Source organism: Halictus rubicundus, chromosome 11, assembly GCF_050948215.1.
Source record: "Halictus rubicundus isolate RS-2024b chromosome 11, iyHalRubi1_principal, whole genome shotgun sequence".
NCBI lineage: Eukaryota > Metazoa > Arthropoda > Insecta > Hymenoptera > Halictidae > Halictus > Halictus rubicundus.
In genome coordinates this window covers 465,063-481,112 of record NC_135159.1, presented here as the reverse complement: position 1 = coordinate 481,112, position 16,050 = coordinate 465,063, and the positions used below count along the sequence as shown (strand labels likewise).

The window sequence follows — 16,050 nt, the reverse complement described above, 5'->3', positions numbered from 1 at the left end:
CTCGTCGACTCGAATTTCGTCAAGGATCTCTATGGAACTCTCCCGGTCTTTCTTTACCTACTCTAAACTATCGCGCCCAAATAAAATACGTATGTATGAAATACGCGATTACATCTTATATTTAAATTTCCCTCTCCGCGCCATTAATCGATGCTATATATATATATCTAGCTATGTTCGCGTGGTCAACTGGCCACGCTACACCTTCCCCCTTATCGAAAAGGTGTTTCCTATGGGAACAGCTTTTACATACTACTTGATACTACTCTATTCTAATTAATTATATAGACGGCGCATGATTTGAGTCTGTTTCAGAATAACTATATATGTGTGTGTGCGCAGGTGTACCTACACTCGGAGTTCCTGATGTATATATTTACATTAAAATCGTTTAAGGTGGATTCAGTTTATTTGTACAACAGTTTTATACTCAGTCGCTTTACTAATCTAATCGTATACAGGCTAGTTTCAACTTATTCGCATGGACCGTTTTAAATTTATTATTACTTATCTCTATCTCTATTGTTAAGTCGTTATATACATTAACTATGTGGTATGGCCCTGCCCATTCGGTATCAAATTTGGACGTTTTTGGTTCCTTAGCTAGATAAACATAATCGCCTACATTAAATTTACGAGGATTAACATTTTTGTCGTACAGTCGTTTACTTTTTTCCTTTGCTCGATTTAAATTCGTTGCTGCCATAGCTTGAGTAGTGGTAATCTTTGTAAACAATTCGTTTAAGTAATGAAAGAATGTCCGAGGGATTTCCTGCTTAGCAAATTCAGAAGGAATTAAAGCCTTAACACCAAAAACTAATTCGTGTGGGGTAAATCCTGTAGCTTCATGTACGGAAGTGTTATATGAAAACATCCCAAATCTAATCCAATCATCCCAGTCTGTTTTAGTGCAGTAGTGTTTCAAATATTCTACAAAAACTCTATGGGCACGTTCGAGAGATCCTAATGACTGTGGATGGAATGCAGTAGAAGTAATCCTTTGGATCTTGAAGATTTTACAAAAGGTTTTCATAACTTCACTCGTAAAGTTTCGTCCCTGATCCGTATGAATAGTCCTGGGACATCCAAATCTACTAATAAATTGTTCCGCCAGGGCTGTGGCAACAGTTATTGAATCTATGCTTGCTAACGGAATGGCATCTGAGTATTTGGTTAGATTATCCTGTAGGGTAAGTAAATATTTATTGCCTTTATTGGTAATGGGCAAGGGACCTACTATATCCATTTGAATTTTTTCAAAAGCTCTACTTGGGGTATCAGTGATGCGCATGGGTTGTCTAGTTTTTGCGGAAAGTACCTTGTTCTGTTGACAAGAAGGGCAAGTCCTCACAAAATCTTGGATTTCTTTTCCCATCCTAGGCCAATAAAAATTTTCTCTAATACTGTCGTATACCTTGGTCATACCATGATGACCACCGATGGTAGTATCGTGATGTTCCTTAATAATTTTTAGTCTATCCGATATTTCAGGGATGATTATTTCTCCGGAACAAATGGTTATTATATATTGGGGGTCAGTAAGTATGGATTTTATTGATTGTTCGAGGAGATCCCAACCAATAGTTCCTAATCCATTGTGTACTCTAGAAATGCTAAGGGTTTTTGTGTTTGTCCTATCCATGAAGCATTTGAGGGACTTCAATGAGGCTACGACATTCTGAAAGTCAGGTATCTCTTCAGAGGTAGTTTTAATGAATAAGTGAAATATATAGAATCTATCCCCGGGTATGGTTAAGGCTTCTCCAACATTAACATTGTGCTCTTTTACTCGATGGATAAGAAACTTCTCCCGTTTCAGGAGATCCTTGCTAGTCTCTGTAGCACATGAACAATCAGTAGGGAGGAAATGTATAAGGTTATCTTTACGCATGTAGAGATAATCCTTAGAATGTTTGAAGGTCGGGAGGAAAGTGGGATGAGGGTTGGGTATATTGTCCGTGACTCTAATAGGTAATATTTTATTCGCTTTCTGCGTTGTGTCATATAGATTCTCTATCTGTGTTTCAGGTTTGAATGAGGTCGGCCCTATCTCGGATTGTGCCCCTATAACCGGCTCCTCAGCCTGAAGAATCTGCGCTTTACCACGCAATACACCACCAGCGATAGCTCCCTGAGACGGGGTCAGGAGGTTTTCCGGATTGCCGATATTCTCAGGGCAGCCAGAGCGCCGAAAAGAAGGGATAGAAAGAGAAAGCATCGCCCTTGCGCCTAACGGTGCCTGGAACGGGGTCAGGAGGTTTTCCGGCTTGCCGATTTTCCAGACGCCCGAGTCGCCGCAAGCCAACGATGCCCGAGGCAGAATCCGAATATGTACACTCTCTTCACGGTTGTCGTGTCTTTCAACGACCTCGTACAGATCAGAGGGTGGTTCCTTCCCTCCTACATGGAATTTTATTGAAGGTGAAGGCGTTTCGTCTTCGTCAGCAGTATGATAATCGTCACTGTCGTCATTATCGCTGTCTCTACTACCAAAAGTTTTGCAACTGTCTTCGACCTCATTTCCAACCAGCTTCCGTAATATTCTATGCTTTGGTCTGAGGTAGGATTTGGGTTTGTCCGGAGGTTCGTGAGCAACACCTCGCCGGCGCCTGCGAGAGCCACCCCCGAATTCTCCAGACAAGGATCTATTAAGTTTGTTTGGAACATTGAATTATTTTGGAGGTCTACAGGGTTTCGGGACAATGCGTCTGCGTTGGAGTTCACCTTACCAGGTTTGTACACAATGTTATACTCATATTCGTTCAATTTAATTCGCCATCTCATAAGTTTTGATGTGGGATCTTTGACATTGTGTAACCAAACTATCGGGCGATGATCAGTTACCAGGGTGAATTGATGACCGTAGAGATAAGGTCGAAAATGGTCTACTGCGAATAGAACTGCTAACAATTCCTTTTCTATAGTAGAATAATTACATTCTGCTTCATTTAAAGTTCTAGATGCATACGCGATGGGGAGGTCTTTCCCTATAGGCCCTTGGCTCAATACAGCCCCTACAGCGAAATTGGAAGCGTCTGTGGTAACTACGAAGGGTTGTGAGAAATTTGGGAATTGCAGGAGGGGTTCTGCACAGATAAGATCCCGGAGGGTTTCGAAGGCCGTTTGGGCTTTACCGTCCCATACTAGATGAACATCTTTTTTCAATAGTTGAGTAAGAGGTTTGGCAATTTTCGCCATATCCTGAATGAATCTCCTATAATACCCTACAAGGCCCAAAAACTGTTTAATATTTTTCTTAGTTTTAGGTACGGGGAATCGTTTGACGGCTTCAATTTTCATCGGGTCGGGTTTCACACCATCAGTAGTGATGATATGGCCTAAATAAGTAATTTCCTTACGGAGGAACCAGCACTTATCCGGCTGAAGAGTTAAACCGGCGTTTTGTAATCGAGCTAACAAATTCCGCAACTTTCGACGATGTTCCTCAAGGGAGTCAGCATAAATGACAATGTCATCCATGTATACAAAGAGTTCTACTCCTTGCAGACCTGACAACACTAAATCCATTATCCTTTGGAATGTGGCCGGTGCATTTTTTAACCCAAATGGCATTCTATTAAACTCATAGTGACCATAGGGGGTTGAAAATGCGGTCTTTGCTTTAGACTTTTCGGTAATTGGAATTTGATGGAAGCCGGAAGCTAGATCTAACGTACTAAAGTATTTCGCTCCACCAAGTTGATCTAATATGTCGGTAATGTTAGGAAGTGGGTACGCATCACTGATAGTTTTCTCATTCAGTTTACGGTAATCAATTACCATGCGCCAACGAGCTCTACCAGAAGAATCGGTTTTTTTGGGGACGATCCAGACCGGCGAGTTATATGGAGAAATGGAGGATTGAATTACTTGGTCTTTGATTAACCTATCCACCTGCTTGTTTATCTCATCTTTATGGGTAAGGGGGAACCTATATTGCTTAGTATTAATGGGATTATCATCAGTTGTTACTATGGTATGCTCAGCAGCATTAGTACTACCTAACTTATCTCCAGGGAGGTGAAATTGATATGGGAAATCGCTTATAATTTCCAAGATACTACCCTTTTCAACTTCGTTTAAATGATTTAAATTGAGACATTTAAGTAGCTCAGCAATTCTTCGAGCATGGGCCCTAGATTTTTCTGTACCAGGGTCTCCTTTCCGAGCAGATCGCGGAGATGGGGATGCAATATCAAAATCCTCTAATTCTACGGGAGGTAATTTAAGAGAAACATGGCCAGGAGTAGTATTAATAGCGAAGATTTTCGTAAATCCTCCTTCTTGTTTAGCCAAGACATCCCCAATGAAAATTCCTGGTCCAGCATTTATCCTACGAATATAGCCGAATTCTCTATCTGGTTTTACAGGGATCGTTATTAAAACTTTATTGCGCGGGGGCAATTCAATGGAGGCAGAGGCAAGGGGGTACCTTTTGTCTCTGAGTTGCAAGATGCTAGGCAATTTATCCCTAAAAATCAAAGTGCCCTCATGTTTTACTAAGAATGGCATCCCTAAAATTCCAGTTTCTCTGACAGGAAAATTGTCGTCGACAATCTGGAACTCCACTGGGATGTTATCAATGAAAACGCGAATTTGTCCGTTGGTATGTAATATTCCGGATCCGATTCCGGTCAGATCGTATACAATATCAGGATCAACCAACGTTCCTATACCTACTCCTTTTCGTTTAATCAAGTTTATCTGAGCGCCTGTGTCTACGAGGAAAGAAGCAATTCCTTCATTAAAAGATTGGTGATTCAACGTAATAGCGGGTGATTGGACAATCTCACTGGCGTCAAGATTTAAGCAGATTCGGATGGACCGGCGCGCGCGATAAGGGCTTCGTTCCGCGGTGCGCTTCGACGCGGTGCCCCTCGCGAGTTTAAAGACTGCGAGTTTCCATTAAACCGGGATGTTGAAGGTCGGTTAAATTTATTTCCCTGAGAATTTCCTGAGACGTTCGCGTAACACTGGGACTCTACATGACCGGTCTTTCTACATAAACGGCATCTAATTTCCCGGGAATTCTGGGGGTGATTGGGGAGGTTATCGGTGCAATGAACACGGTCATGCCCTGGTTGGCCGCATCTAAAACACCTTCTATCAGGTCGCGTATTGGTCACGTATAATCGAGCGTCGCCTGCAGTGAGTTTCGGAGGGGTATGTCGATATTCTTCAAAAGTTTCACCTTCTAATTGAACTGCTACTTTTATAGCGGATTCTAAAGTCTGTAAATTATCCTTTAAAATTATCATTCGTGCTACGCGGTCGCTTAATCCTTTAGTGAAACCCGTTACCGCGGCTTGACTGAGGACAACCTTCGCGCCTATAAATTCTTCCGCAGTATATTTCTCTTTTGCCGCTTCAATTCCCCTACTTAGAATTTCGCTAACTCGGGCCCCATAAACATCAACTCTCTCATTATCTACTTGCCGTATGTTTCTCAGTTCGTTATGAATCGAATCTACCTTGAAAAATCGCGCGAATGACTCCTTCAAGATTTTTATTAGCTCATCAAAACTATTAACTTCGCGGTGGCCCGAAATTAAGAAGTCAGCATGCCCCACGATTTTATTCCTAATCAGAGCAAGAAGATTATCCTTATCGGCGGGTTTGATTCTATCATTGGCTAATTTGCATTGCCCTATAAATTTCGTCACCGAACAAGATTGTCCATCAAACTGAGGTATAAGGTCGATAGCAAGTTTCAGTGGCAGAAAAGAACGCTCAGATACATTAACAGGACTTATTTCGATGGCTGCGGGACCATTAGAGGAAGCGGTTTTGTATCATAAAAGATAGAAGAATTAGTCGGGGTACTCTGTATTGGAACAGTATTATGAGATGGCAAAGAGCTTGCTTGAGGGAGGGCAACCGTAGTTTCTATTGAAGGTGACACAAACGTTATATCGTCAACAATAAAGGAATTACCACTACTATTCAAGTTAATCCTACGCGCTTTCCTACCCTTACGCGACATTTTAAAGCTACGTGACATTCTACGCGTGACGAAAATAATAAAATTTATGTTCTAGACTTACGAGGGATGCGCTGCCCGGGTTACACCAATATGATCCACCACCAATCACGCTTTCCTGGCCTTGCGATGTCTCCTTATCCAGCTGTTGCTCGATTCTCCTTCCTGGATCCCCGCCGTTGAATTCTCCCGGCTGGATTCTCCTTTCCGGTTCCCCGTCGTCGAATTCTCCCGGCTGGATTCTCCTTTCCGGTTCCCCGTCGTTGAATTCTCCCGGCTGGATTCTCCTTATCGTTGGATCCTCTCGATGATTTGAATTCCTCAAGGGTGCACGTGACAGGCAGGGTGTCTTGTACGGCCGCTGACGTCACTCGCTCTCCGGTATTTACCCAAGCTCCTGGGGAAACCGTACGAAAACCCAGGAGAGAGAGATTGCACCTTTCCAGAGCCTTCCACAAGCCGGCATCAAATGTATGGTCCAGTTGATTTTCCAAAATTTTTTAATAAATCCCACCGCTGTCACCAAAATTTAGCTATGTTGCGTCGCAGTGTGGTGGAATAGGGATTTTGGTAGTGGGTTCGAGTGCCCGTGGAGCGCTGAAGCGCTCTGCTCGTGGAAATTAAGAAATAAACTTTCTTCACAGAGTTAAAGGCGAAAAACTGTTGTAGATTTTATTTGTGGTTCGTTGGGATGTGACTCCCTCAGTTCTACAATGAATTCTGTCGTCCTGGAGCTTCGAATCCCTTTTTTAGCTTCTTCCTTCTCGCTTCCTTAGCCAATAGGAAAATTGGGATCTTCTGGCTAGGCGTTGATTCGTCGGATCACTCGTCTTCCGGTTGCTGCTTGATGGTGATTGGCAGTGGATGGATCTTAATAGCGCACGCACGGGAGTGGGGTACGCGTGAGGGTGAAGCCCCGCCAAAACAAGGGACGTGGGGCCATGTGGGACCGAACGAGAGAGAGGTCCGAGGGAGTTCCAAGAGGTCCTTGACTCGGAATTTATGACCTCTTGTCCTTAACTGATTCCGGACTTCGACTATCCCTAATTTATGTAGAATTGGAGAAGCTACTCTAAGAGGCTGCGTGACTTTCTCTAAATTCCGCAATTAGTCTCGCCGACTCGAATTTCGTCAAGGATCTCTATGGAACTCTCCCGGTCTTTCTTTACCTACTCTAAACTATCGCGCCCAAATAAAATACGTATGTATGAAATACGCGATTACATCTTATATTTAAATTTCCCTCTCCGCGCCATTAATCGATGCTATATATATATCTAGCTATGTTCGCGTGGTCAACTGGCCACGCTACACAACAAAACAACTTTATTCGACTTCACTTCGAGAGCGTAGTATCGAGACGTCTGTCTCGATCGAGAGTCAGGCAGCGAGAGAGTACATCGGCGGTTCTCTCGCCTGCATTGCCCGAGGTTGAGAGTGCCAACCTCGTCGGAGCATATTCTCTAGGCGTGTGCCTAGGGGAATGGCGCGGCAGCGCCAATATCCCTACATCGTCTTGGTAGGTGGCGCAATCTGGTGGCGATAGAGACAGGTAGGAAAGCGGGAAATTTGAAAAGGAGTAAAGTGAGAGGAAGATGATAAGAAATGAGTAACAAAGGGGAAGAGGGAATGGAAGGAGGGAAGGTAGAGAGAGGTAAAGTGGGAAGGCCGTCGAATGCGGAAAAGCTAGGGAGACGAGTGGGAGCAGCCTAGATAATATATGGAAGAAAAGGGGCTGGGATCTGAGGGAGGTGGGGGACGACAAGGGAGAATGATAAAGGGGAATTTTTAAAAGGAGTGTGAAGACGAAGAGGTCGGCGAAGGACGAACGGAAAGAGTCGGAAGGGTTAAGTAAAGGTTGGGAGAACGCGATAAGGGAGTTGATGATGGAGTTGAGGGAAATAAAAGAAGGGATGAGGGAAATGAAGGAGGAGATGGAGAGAGAGAGGGAGGGAGGAGATAAGAAAGGAGAGAGAAGAAGGAAGAGGAAAGAAGGGAAGAAATGGAAAGGAAGGAAAGGTTAAAGAAGAGAATGGAAAGACTAGAAGGAAAGGTGGAGAAGGCAGAGATGGAAGGATGGGAAAAGGGGAGAGAAGGTGTAGAAGGTAGGATGAGAAAGGAAGAATTAGAAGAGAATAGAAGGAGAATAAGGAGGATAGAGGTCAAACAGGATAGGAAGGAGAGGGAGCAGAGCAGAAACAATGTGATAATAAGAGGGATACACACGGATGGTAAGGACATTGAAAATGGGGTGCAGAGGTTGTGGGAAGTGATGGGACTGAAGGACGAGGGAATTAAGGAGATAAAAAAGATAGGCGGAGTAGGAAAGGACGGGAGGGGATTGGTACTGGTGAAGATGGTGGACAGGGAACAGAAAAGGAAAGTGATGGGGAGAGGAGCAAATTAACAGGGAGAAAGGAAAGATTAGATGATGACTTAACGAAGGAAGAGAGGAGAGCAAGGTAGAAAATTGAAAGGAAGGCGGAGAAGGAGAGGATGAAAGTAAGGAATATGCAGGTGGGATATATGAAAATGTGGGTGAATGGAAAGATGAAACGTTGGGACGAAATAGGGGAAAGTTGAGCTGAGCAGGGAAACGGGTAAGGGAGGTAAAGGGGAGGGAGGGAAGGCGGGAGGAAAGAAGAGGGATAGGGATTGAAAGGTGGCTTTTTGGAATGTGGCGGGATTGAGGAACAAGGATGAGGATTTCTGGGAAGGAGTGGGATGTGATAATGCTGATGGAGACGTGGATAGAGGAGAGAGGATGGGAACAGGTAAGGAGCAGGCTGCCAAGAGGGTACGTCTGGGAAGCAGAGTGGGCAAGGAGAGAGGAAAAGATGGGGAGGGCAAGGGAGGAATGTTAATGGAAATAAGGAAGGAGATTGAGACGGAGAGGGGAGAAGTGGGAGAGAGGGATGGAGTGATGGTGATAAAGATGAGAATAGAGGGGGGATGGTGAAGGGTAATTGGGGTATACAGGGTGGGGCAATAACTATGTGCAGTTTGAATAAATGTTATAAAATGTTATATAGAAAACTTACACGGTATAGAGGGGGACATATTGTGACACAAACATTTTCTGCGTTGGTGAGGGCATAGAGGAGATTTCAAGATCAACTCTATTTTTTTAAATGGAATGCTATGTTTTTTTTTTATCACGATGTGATAGCCAGTGTTGAGATGAATACAGCGAGTTATCATTGAAGGTCATGCAAGGTCAAATATGGTAGTAAAATAAACTTTATTACATTACGGGAGATGCTCGAATTGATGACTGTTTGCGTCAATGCAAACTTGCAATCGTCGTATCCCTGTATCACGTGCATGTCGTATCGTTTCTGAACTTATTCTAGCACATGCTGCAATTATCCGTTGTTTCATATTTTCCGGTGTAGTGGGTACTTCTTGATAAACAGCACTTTTCAATACCTTTTTCCACCCTACAGGAAGATTTACTTCAATTTTTCCCAATATTTACTGTTAGAACAAGGTTACGTCCGTTCTTAGTGCGACGGACCTGCCCTCTATAACGAAGGCTGATCGAAGCCAAAGTTTGGCTCCAATTTCGCATGGAATTTTACCTGGAGACTTTGCATTGAGTTTGCAATCCATCTGTTTCCGCATTTTACTAGGAATTCGTCGACAAATCTTGGTGACAAAATCATACCAAATGAGGACCAAATTCTGCTTCAAGCAGGGATTGGTACCAAATGCATAAGTCTTTGGCTCGCAATGTGTGGAGCACACATTCCACTAAATTTGCTTGAAAGAGCATTTGACTAACTGGGTATATATATATATATATATATATATATAGTCTTATGTTATATTTATCACTATGTTGTTATAAATATATATATGTAGGGGACGGAGCCGTTTTCGACCAGCCTGATGCCAAATCCCTACATATATTATACTGTAAATATCACTGTGTACTGTGACGTTGCACAAATTGCATCGCCCCTTTGACGCTCAAGACAACCGAGCAAAGGGACCGGACTGCCCGAAAACAACGCTATCGCGAATAGAACAACGGCTCGATAGGTTAGGAGGCGCTCCCCGAGGAACTCCCGAATCGACGGGAATCTCGTATCTTTACACCTTTCGCGCGCGCCGAGCCCGGCAAGTTTCAGGCAGGCGAACAGCACCCCTGCATCCAGCCGACCTGAGGAAAGAGCACAGCGCTTCGCGGGACCACCTACGCCAAACCATGGCCAACAAGAAAATCCGGTGCACCGGTAATTTCGAGGAATGGGCGACGCCACACACGGGCCAGACAACCCGGAGGTGACGAAGCGGGACGAAGGTCCCTGTCGACCAGCCGACAACATATTTCGCGGTCCTGCCGCCGCCTCACCTAGCCACTTGCAAAGGGGGCCTCGGCGAGGGTGGTATAGGCGCCCCCCCCCCATACCAGGGGAGATCGCAGATCTGCCCCGTGTTCCAATTTTGGGACGATTTTCGCGTAAGGTCTGGGGCCCAAGGACCCGACGTAGGCACGGTCCTGCGTGTTACGAGTTTCGCGCGAGTCGCGCGCCCAATTAGAGGAAAGCCGGACTAGGGCACGGAGTAGGGATACGAGGACCCTGCCGTAACGCGAACGGACCGGGACGAATTACTGTCGCGGTGACTTCCGTACCGAATCGCCACCCGTAAAAGTACCGAACCAGCGCAGACCGTTGTTTAACGTGCGATACCGCGCCGCTAATACCGTTAAAGTAATCGCGAAGTGCGGACACCTTCTTACCGGGCTGCAGCGATCCCAGGACCTCGATTCCGTCCCGAGTCGAGCGTCGGAAGCCGGAGACCATCCCGTGCGAGACGGACAGTACCGCGATCAGAGGCGAGAAAAATATCGAGAGGAACGGTGAGTCCCCAAAGTGACCTTATTCGTTCGTTTTTCGCGAGTTGGTTCGCCAGGCCCTCTCGGGGAACCGACGAGGTCGGCCGGTGACGATTCCGTGCCCTCGCGGCAACGCGAGCTCGCGGATCGCCCGTCGGGCGCATAATATCGCGTCTCGTTCCCCGCGTTTTCGCGTGCCGAGGCGCTTCTCGCCTCGGACATTTCGCTCGTACCGAATCCATCGGTACTTTGAGCCGCGGCACAGGGTTCCCGGAAAAATATCGCACGGAAGTCTTCCTCGGAGGAGCTGCCGCCGTTAACGTTTGCAATCGTCCGTCCGTTACGTTACTTCTCGCGTTATTCCTATCGAGCCGTCGCGTAGCCCATCGTGAAGTTTCCGCCGAGCGTTCGCCGTCCGTCGGAACCGAAACCGCGCCGCGACAGTTATACCGTAATCGCGCCGACCACCTGCGTGCCGCGAACCTCTCGCTTCGGCGAGGGGCAATTCTCGTGCCGATCTACCGCACCCCCGTGGCGTATTTTACCGACCGACAACTGCGCGTTGCCAACCCTCCATCTTCTCGCAAACTTTGTACAAAGAGCGCGGGCTCTCGGGTGCGGCCACGTGGCCACGGCATTGTAAGACCTGACAATAATATTAGGACCTTGAATAAGTTCTCGCTGTTTCTTCAAAGATGTCAGTAACAGTACCCCGTTCGTGGAATTTCGAATGGTAACACACATGCAAGGCAGTAGTGTATCTAACCTTAAATTTCAGTGTATGGTAGTTCACTTTAGTGTAAACAAAGTCATTTTTTCTTAGTTCTGAAAATGTCTACTTTTGTGCCAAATAAAGTGTATTTGCGGGGAATTTTATTGCACTACTTTATTCAAAAGAAATCTGCAGCTGAAGCACATAGAATTCTTGTTGAGACTTACGGTTACAATGCTTTGTCGGATACGACATGCAGAGACTGGTTTCGACGCTTCAAACATAATGATTTTGAACTTGAGGATAAAGAACGTTCTGGCGCACCGAAAAAATTTGAAGACGAAAAGTTGGAGGAATTACTCGATCAAGACCGATGTCAGACGCTAGCAGAACTTGGAAAAACATTACAAGTAGATGAGTCAACTGTTTCAAAATGTTTAAAAGTTTTAGAAATGATCCAGAAGCAAGGACATTGGGTACCGTATGAATTGAAGCCGAGAGACGTCGAACGGCGTTTTCTCACGTGTGAACTACTGCTTCAACGGCAGAAAAGAAAAGGTTTTTTGCACCGCATCGTGACTGGCGATGAAAAGTGGATACACTACGATAATCCAAAGCGTAGAAAATCGTGGGGTAAGCCCGGCCATGCATCAACATCGTCTGCAAAACCAAATATCCATGGTTCGAAGCTTCTTCTCTGTATTTGGTGGGATCAGCAGGGTGTAATTTATTATGAGCTGCTCAAACCGAATGAGACTATCACGGGGGAGCGCTATCGACTTCAATTGATGCGTTTAAGTCGAGCCTTAAAAGAAAAACGGCCGCTATACGAGCAGAGACACGACAAAGTGATTTTGCTACATGAAAACGCTCGGCCTCATGTTGCAAAACCAGTGAAAACCTACCTGGAAACGCTTCAATGGGAAGTTCTACCCCACCCGCCGTATTCACCTGACATAGCCCCTTCTGATTTTCACCTATTCCGTTCGATGGCACATGGCCTAGCTGACCAGCGCTTTCATTCTTATGAAGAAGCTAAAAAATGGATCGATTCTTGGATAGCCTCAAAAGACGTCGTTTTCCCGACGCGGAATTCATATACTGCCAGAAAGATGGGAGAAAGCCGTCGCTAGTGATGGGCAATACTTTGAATGAAATGTTTTTGTTCCTTATAATTTAAATAAAGCTTTTATTTTGTAAAAGAAACAGCGAGAACTTATTCAAGGTCCTAATAAAATTGTAAAGCCCAACTCGGCTTCGATCTTTTCACCTGCGCGATCCGCCCTGCCGTGAGGGCTGTCCTCGCTCCCTTCCGTGTCCGAACCCCCGACCCTTTTCGCGCCTCTCGACATTCTTGCGGTTCCCGAAGGTTCACCTCCCGCCCCCAGCTTCGGCTAAGGGCGGACTTCGTCCGCGTTTCGCGTGGCACCCTTCCAGTGCCTGGCTCCCGAGCAGCAGGCTTTTTTCGGTTTGTGCGAACCTTCGAGAATCCGTTAGTACCGGGAGGACCGCGTACTCACGGCCGTACGAGGCCCGGCCTCTGTGCCCATAAATTCCCGGAGTGGACCCCGCTCCCGCCTTCCCGCGTGGGGAGCGGAGAACCACATTACAAATTGGCGCCCGAACAGGGACCTCTCTCTCGAAAAGGATTTCTTTTTTCCGATAACGGAGAGAGGCACGGTAGTAGCGAAGGACTCGCGCAGATAAAGTTACGTTCCGCGGTTTCGGGAAAGTCGGTGCGACGCGTATTACGTTGAATCGGACGGTTGCAAATCACCGGCGAATCACGAAGGACACACTCGTCCGCGTTTCGCGTGGCACCCTTCCGGTGCCTGGCGCCCGAGCAGCAGGCTCTTTTCGATTTCCGAGAACCTTCGGGAATCCGTTAGTACCGGGAGGACCGCGTATTCACGGCCGTACGCGGCCCGGCCTCTGAGCCCATAAATTCCCGGAGTGGACCCCGCTCCCGCCTTCCCACGCGGCGAGTTGAGATCCACGTTACAGTACATGCAATTGTATTGTGTACTATGTACCTAATCCATGTAATAAACGAAATTTATTTTTTTTTTGTCATTGCAAGTAAAATTGAGAAACAGTATGTTACTCATTGTACAGTAAAACAGCCACTATCATAACATCTCCAAGACATTCAAGTTATTTAGTCCCGATAAAGATGTCTGTAAGACGTCTCGAAAAAGATGTCTTTAAGACGTCTCGAAAAAGATGTCTTTAAGATATCTTATTTCGGACGTAAAAACGACCTCTCTTGAAACCAGGCTATATCTCTTAAAAACATTTTCAATCGGATTGCTAATAATAAAGTAATCTCTACACCTTCTCTCAATAATCTCTACACATCTCTCTTCACCTCGTATTTATAACTATTTAATACATAGTTTCCTTTTTACATATTACACTTATCGCAAATAGGACATGAGAAGTAAAAAAATGTACAGATTCCTATTCAAAGCCCGGGAGGGGGGGGGGGGGAGCATAGCTCTCCCCGGATAGGGTCGACACTCGGTGTGGGCGGGTGTTGGTCCGTCGCTTCCCTATAAGGGGAGGGTGGGACGGGAACGACGACCCTTTACCGGTGGCGCGGTGTTCTTGCCTTCACCGGGGCGGGTCCGTTCAGGACACCCGCTGCTGGCAAGGCACGAGGACACCGGGAGCTGTGGGTGGACCGAGCTGGGGCTCAGGAAGCCCAATTCGAAGGCTCCAGGGATGGGGACACCGGGCGGGTTCCTCCGCCCAGGGTCTTATAGAGTAGGCAGTGGGGGAGGCTAACCCCCTCCCCCGGGTAGTATGATAGCTGGGAGGTGTCCTGTTGAGTACTCGCATGATCCAGGCACCTCCTCTTTAGCTTAAGTGGGCGTGAGTTTTTAGTGGGTAGTCTCCGAGGACACTCGCCGGGGGTAGTCCTGCATAACCCCGGCTTCGCCCAGGGAGGAATTTTCTCACGAAAAAAGGCTTGTATATTCTTAAACAAATTCTAAACCGGCAAAACGATAACTTTAACCCCCCCCTCCCCCGTCCCCATATTTCACATGTACTACTACATATTTCATTTAGAACAAAATAGCCGATGATATGACGTCAAAAAGTGATCGACTTGGCATGAAATGACCCTATTATAAAACCAAGTCCGATTCTGAGCTATGAAACTGAATAAATAATGCTTATTAATATTACCATTTCTTAAAACACAGCTGTCTGGCGATTTGCAGACAGCAGAGTAAGTAAGAATATGGCTAGGTAGATTTCAATTTGCGAATTGCTGAGAAGTAATAATAATCCAGTAAAACGTGTTTGGACACGAATATCAAAACGAAAGCTGCGGTTAATATTAATATTTATAACTCACGTTAAATATATGGATTGAACAAACAAATGCAGGAAATTTAACCAGTCCGACGTTAATGGCGAACCTGCCCGAGGGAGAAAAAAGAGGTGAAGAAATTTAATTAACCACTCGTCCAAAGGGGAAGGTAATTTTGTCGCACTTCCAAGGAATCGCAAAGGAAGTCTGTGAAGGTGGCGACGTTGGACATTTTCTCAGACATACAAGATCCAAGAAGTGAGTGGCAGAGTCCTGCTTTACCACAGTTAAAACAGTACTAAGGTGACGCGCAGATAGAACATTTAATAGACTGGGTTTATAATTTACGAAAATGCTCTCTCATTGGCACGAGAGTCTCCAAGGAAATTTAAGGCATCTTTATTTGTATTCAATTGTACTAATTTCGTGAATTATGCTAAGCATATAATTAATTGCTAAGCATATATGGCACACTACATTTTTGCTTCAATCAAAGCAGTATTGGAGTTTTTACTTACATAACAAAACGGCACATATTCGGTACATACATTCTATGATCAATGCATGAAAAATACTGTTTCTCTGAAATTGCGAATTTATATAATACAGATTAAAAAAAAAAAGAATAAGGAAAAGAATCAATATGTCATGGCAAAAGAATCATGTCTTCTGTTTACATTGCTATGTCGTACACTAGACACTATTTTAAGGCAGAGTTGGGCAAAATATTTATCTAAATAAAAATTTCGAATAACGAATAAAAGATACTTTATCTTTATTCGTTATTCGAAGGTTCGAATAAAAAAAGTATCTTTATCCGACGAGTATCGGATAAATACTTTTATCCGACGAGAATTTATCCGACGAATAAAAATAATTTTTTTTATTCGAAGCGGATTTATTCGAACTACGAATAATTTTTTCATCTTTTATCTGTATCTTTTATTCGAAGGCTTCGAATAAATCTTCGAATAACTTTTGCCGAGCGCCGAGCATCAAAGACCCAGCGACAACAGACGACATACAATGTAAGCGGATGGAGAATCGCGCACTAATGAAAGTTTAAACTTTTAGATTTTTCAATATATCCTCATCAAATTGTGACGAGCGAATGGAGGGGATTTTCCTGATGAAAATGAGGTCCAATTCGAGTGTAATCGAACAAGTTTCACTGATACCTAATTTTACGATAAAAA

The 16,050-nt window shown here is 45.0% G+C and overlaps 1 protein-coding gene and 1 long non-coding RNA gene across 2 annotated transcripts; both read left to right on the top strand.

Moving 5' to 3' along the window:
* Positions 1-768: 768 nt before the first annotated feature.
* On the top strand, positions 769-2,219 carry LOC143358983 (uncharacterized). Its single transcript, XR_013083049.1, has 3 exons — positions 769-1,025; positions 1,115-1,190; positions 2,029-2,219. It is a non-coding gene; the product is annotated as an uncharacterized LOC143358983 (long non-coding RNA).
* Positions 2,220-2,545: 326 nt separating this feature from the next.
* On the top strand, positions 2,546-3,299 carry LOC143358812 (uncharacterized). Its single transcript, XM_076796288.1, has 3 exons — positions 2,546-2,732; positions 2,955-3,167; positions 3,261-3,299. The coding sequence occupies exons 1-2, from the start codon at positions 2,546-2,548 to the stop codon at positions 3,149-3,151; spliced, it is 384 nt and encodes a 127-aa protein (XP_076652403.1). The 3' UTR covers positions 3,152-3,167; positions 3,261-3,299.
* Positions 3,300-16,050: the final 12,751 nt, after the last annotated feature.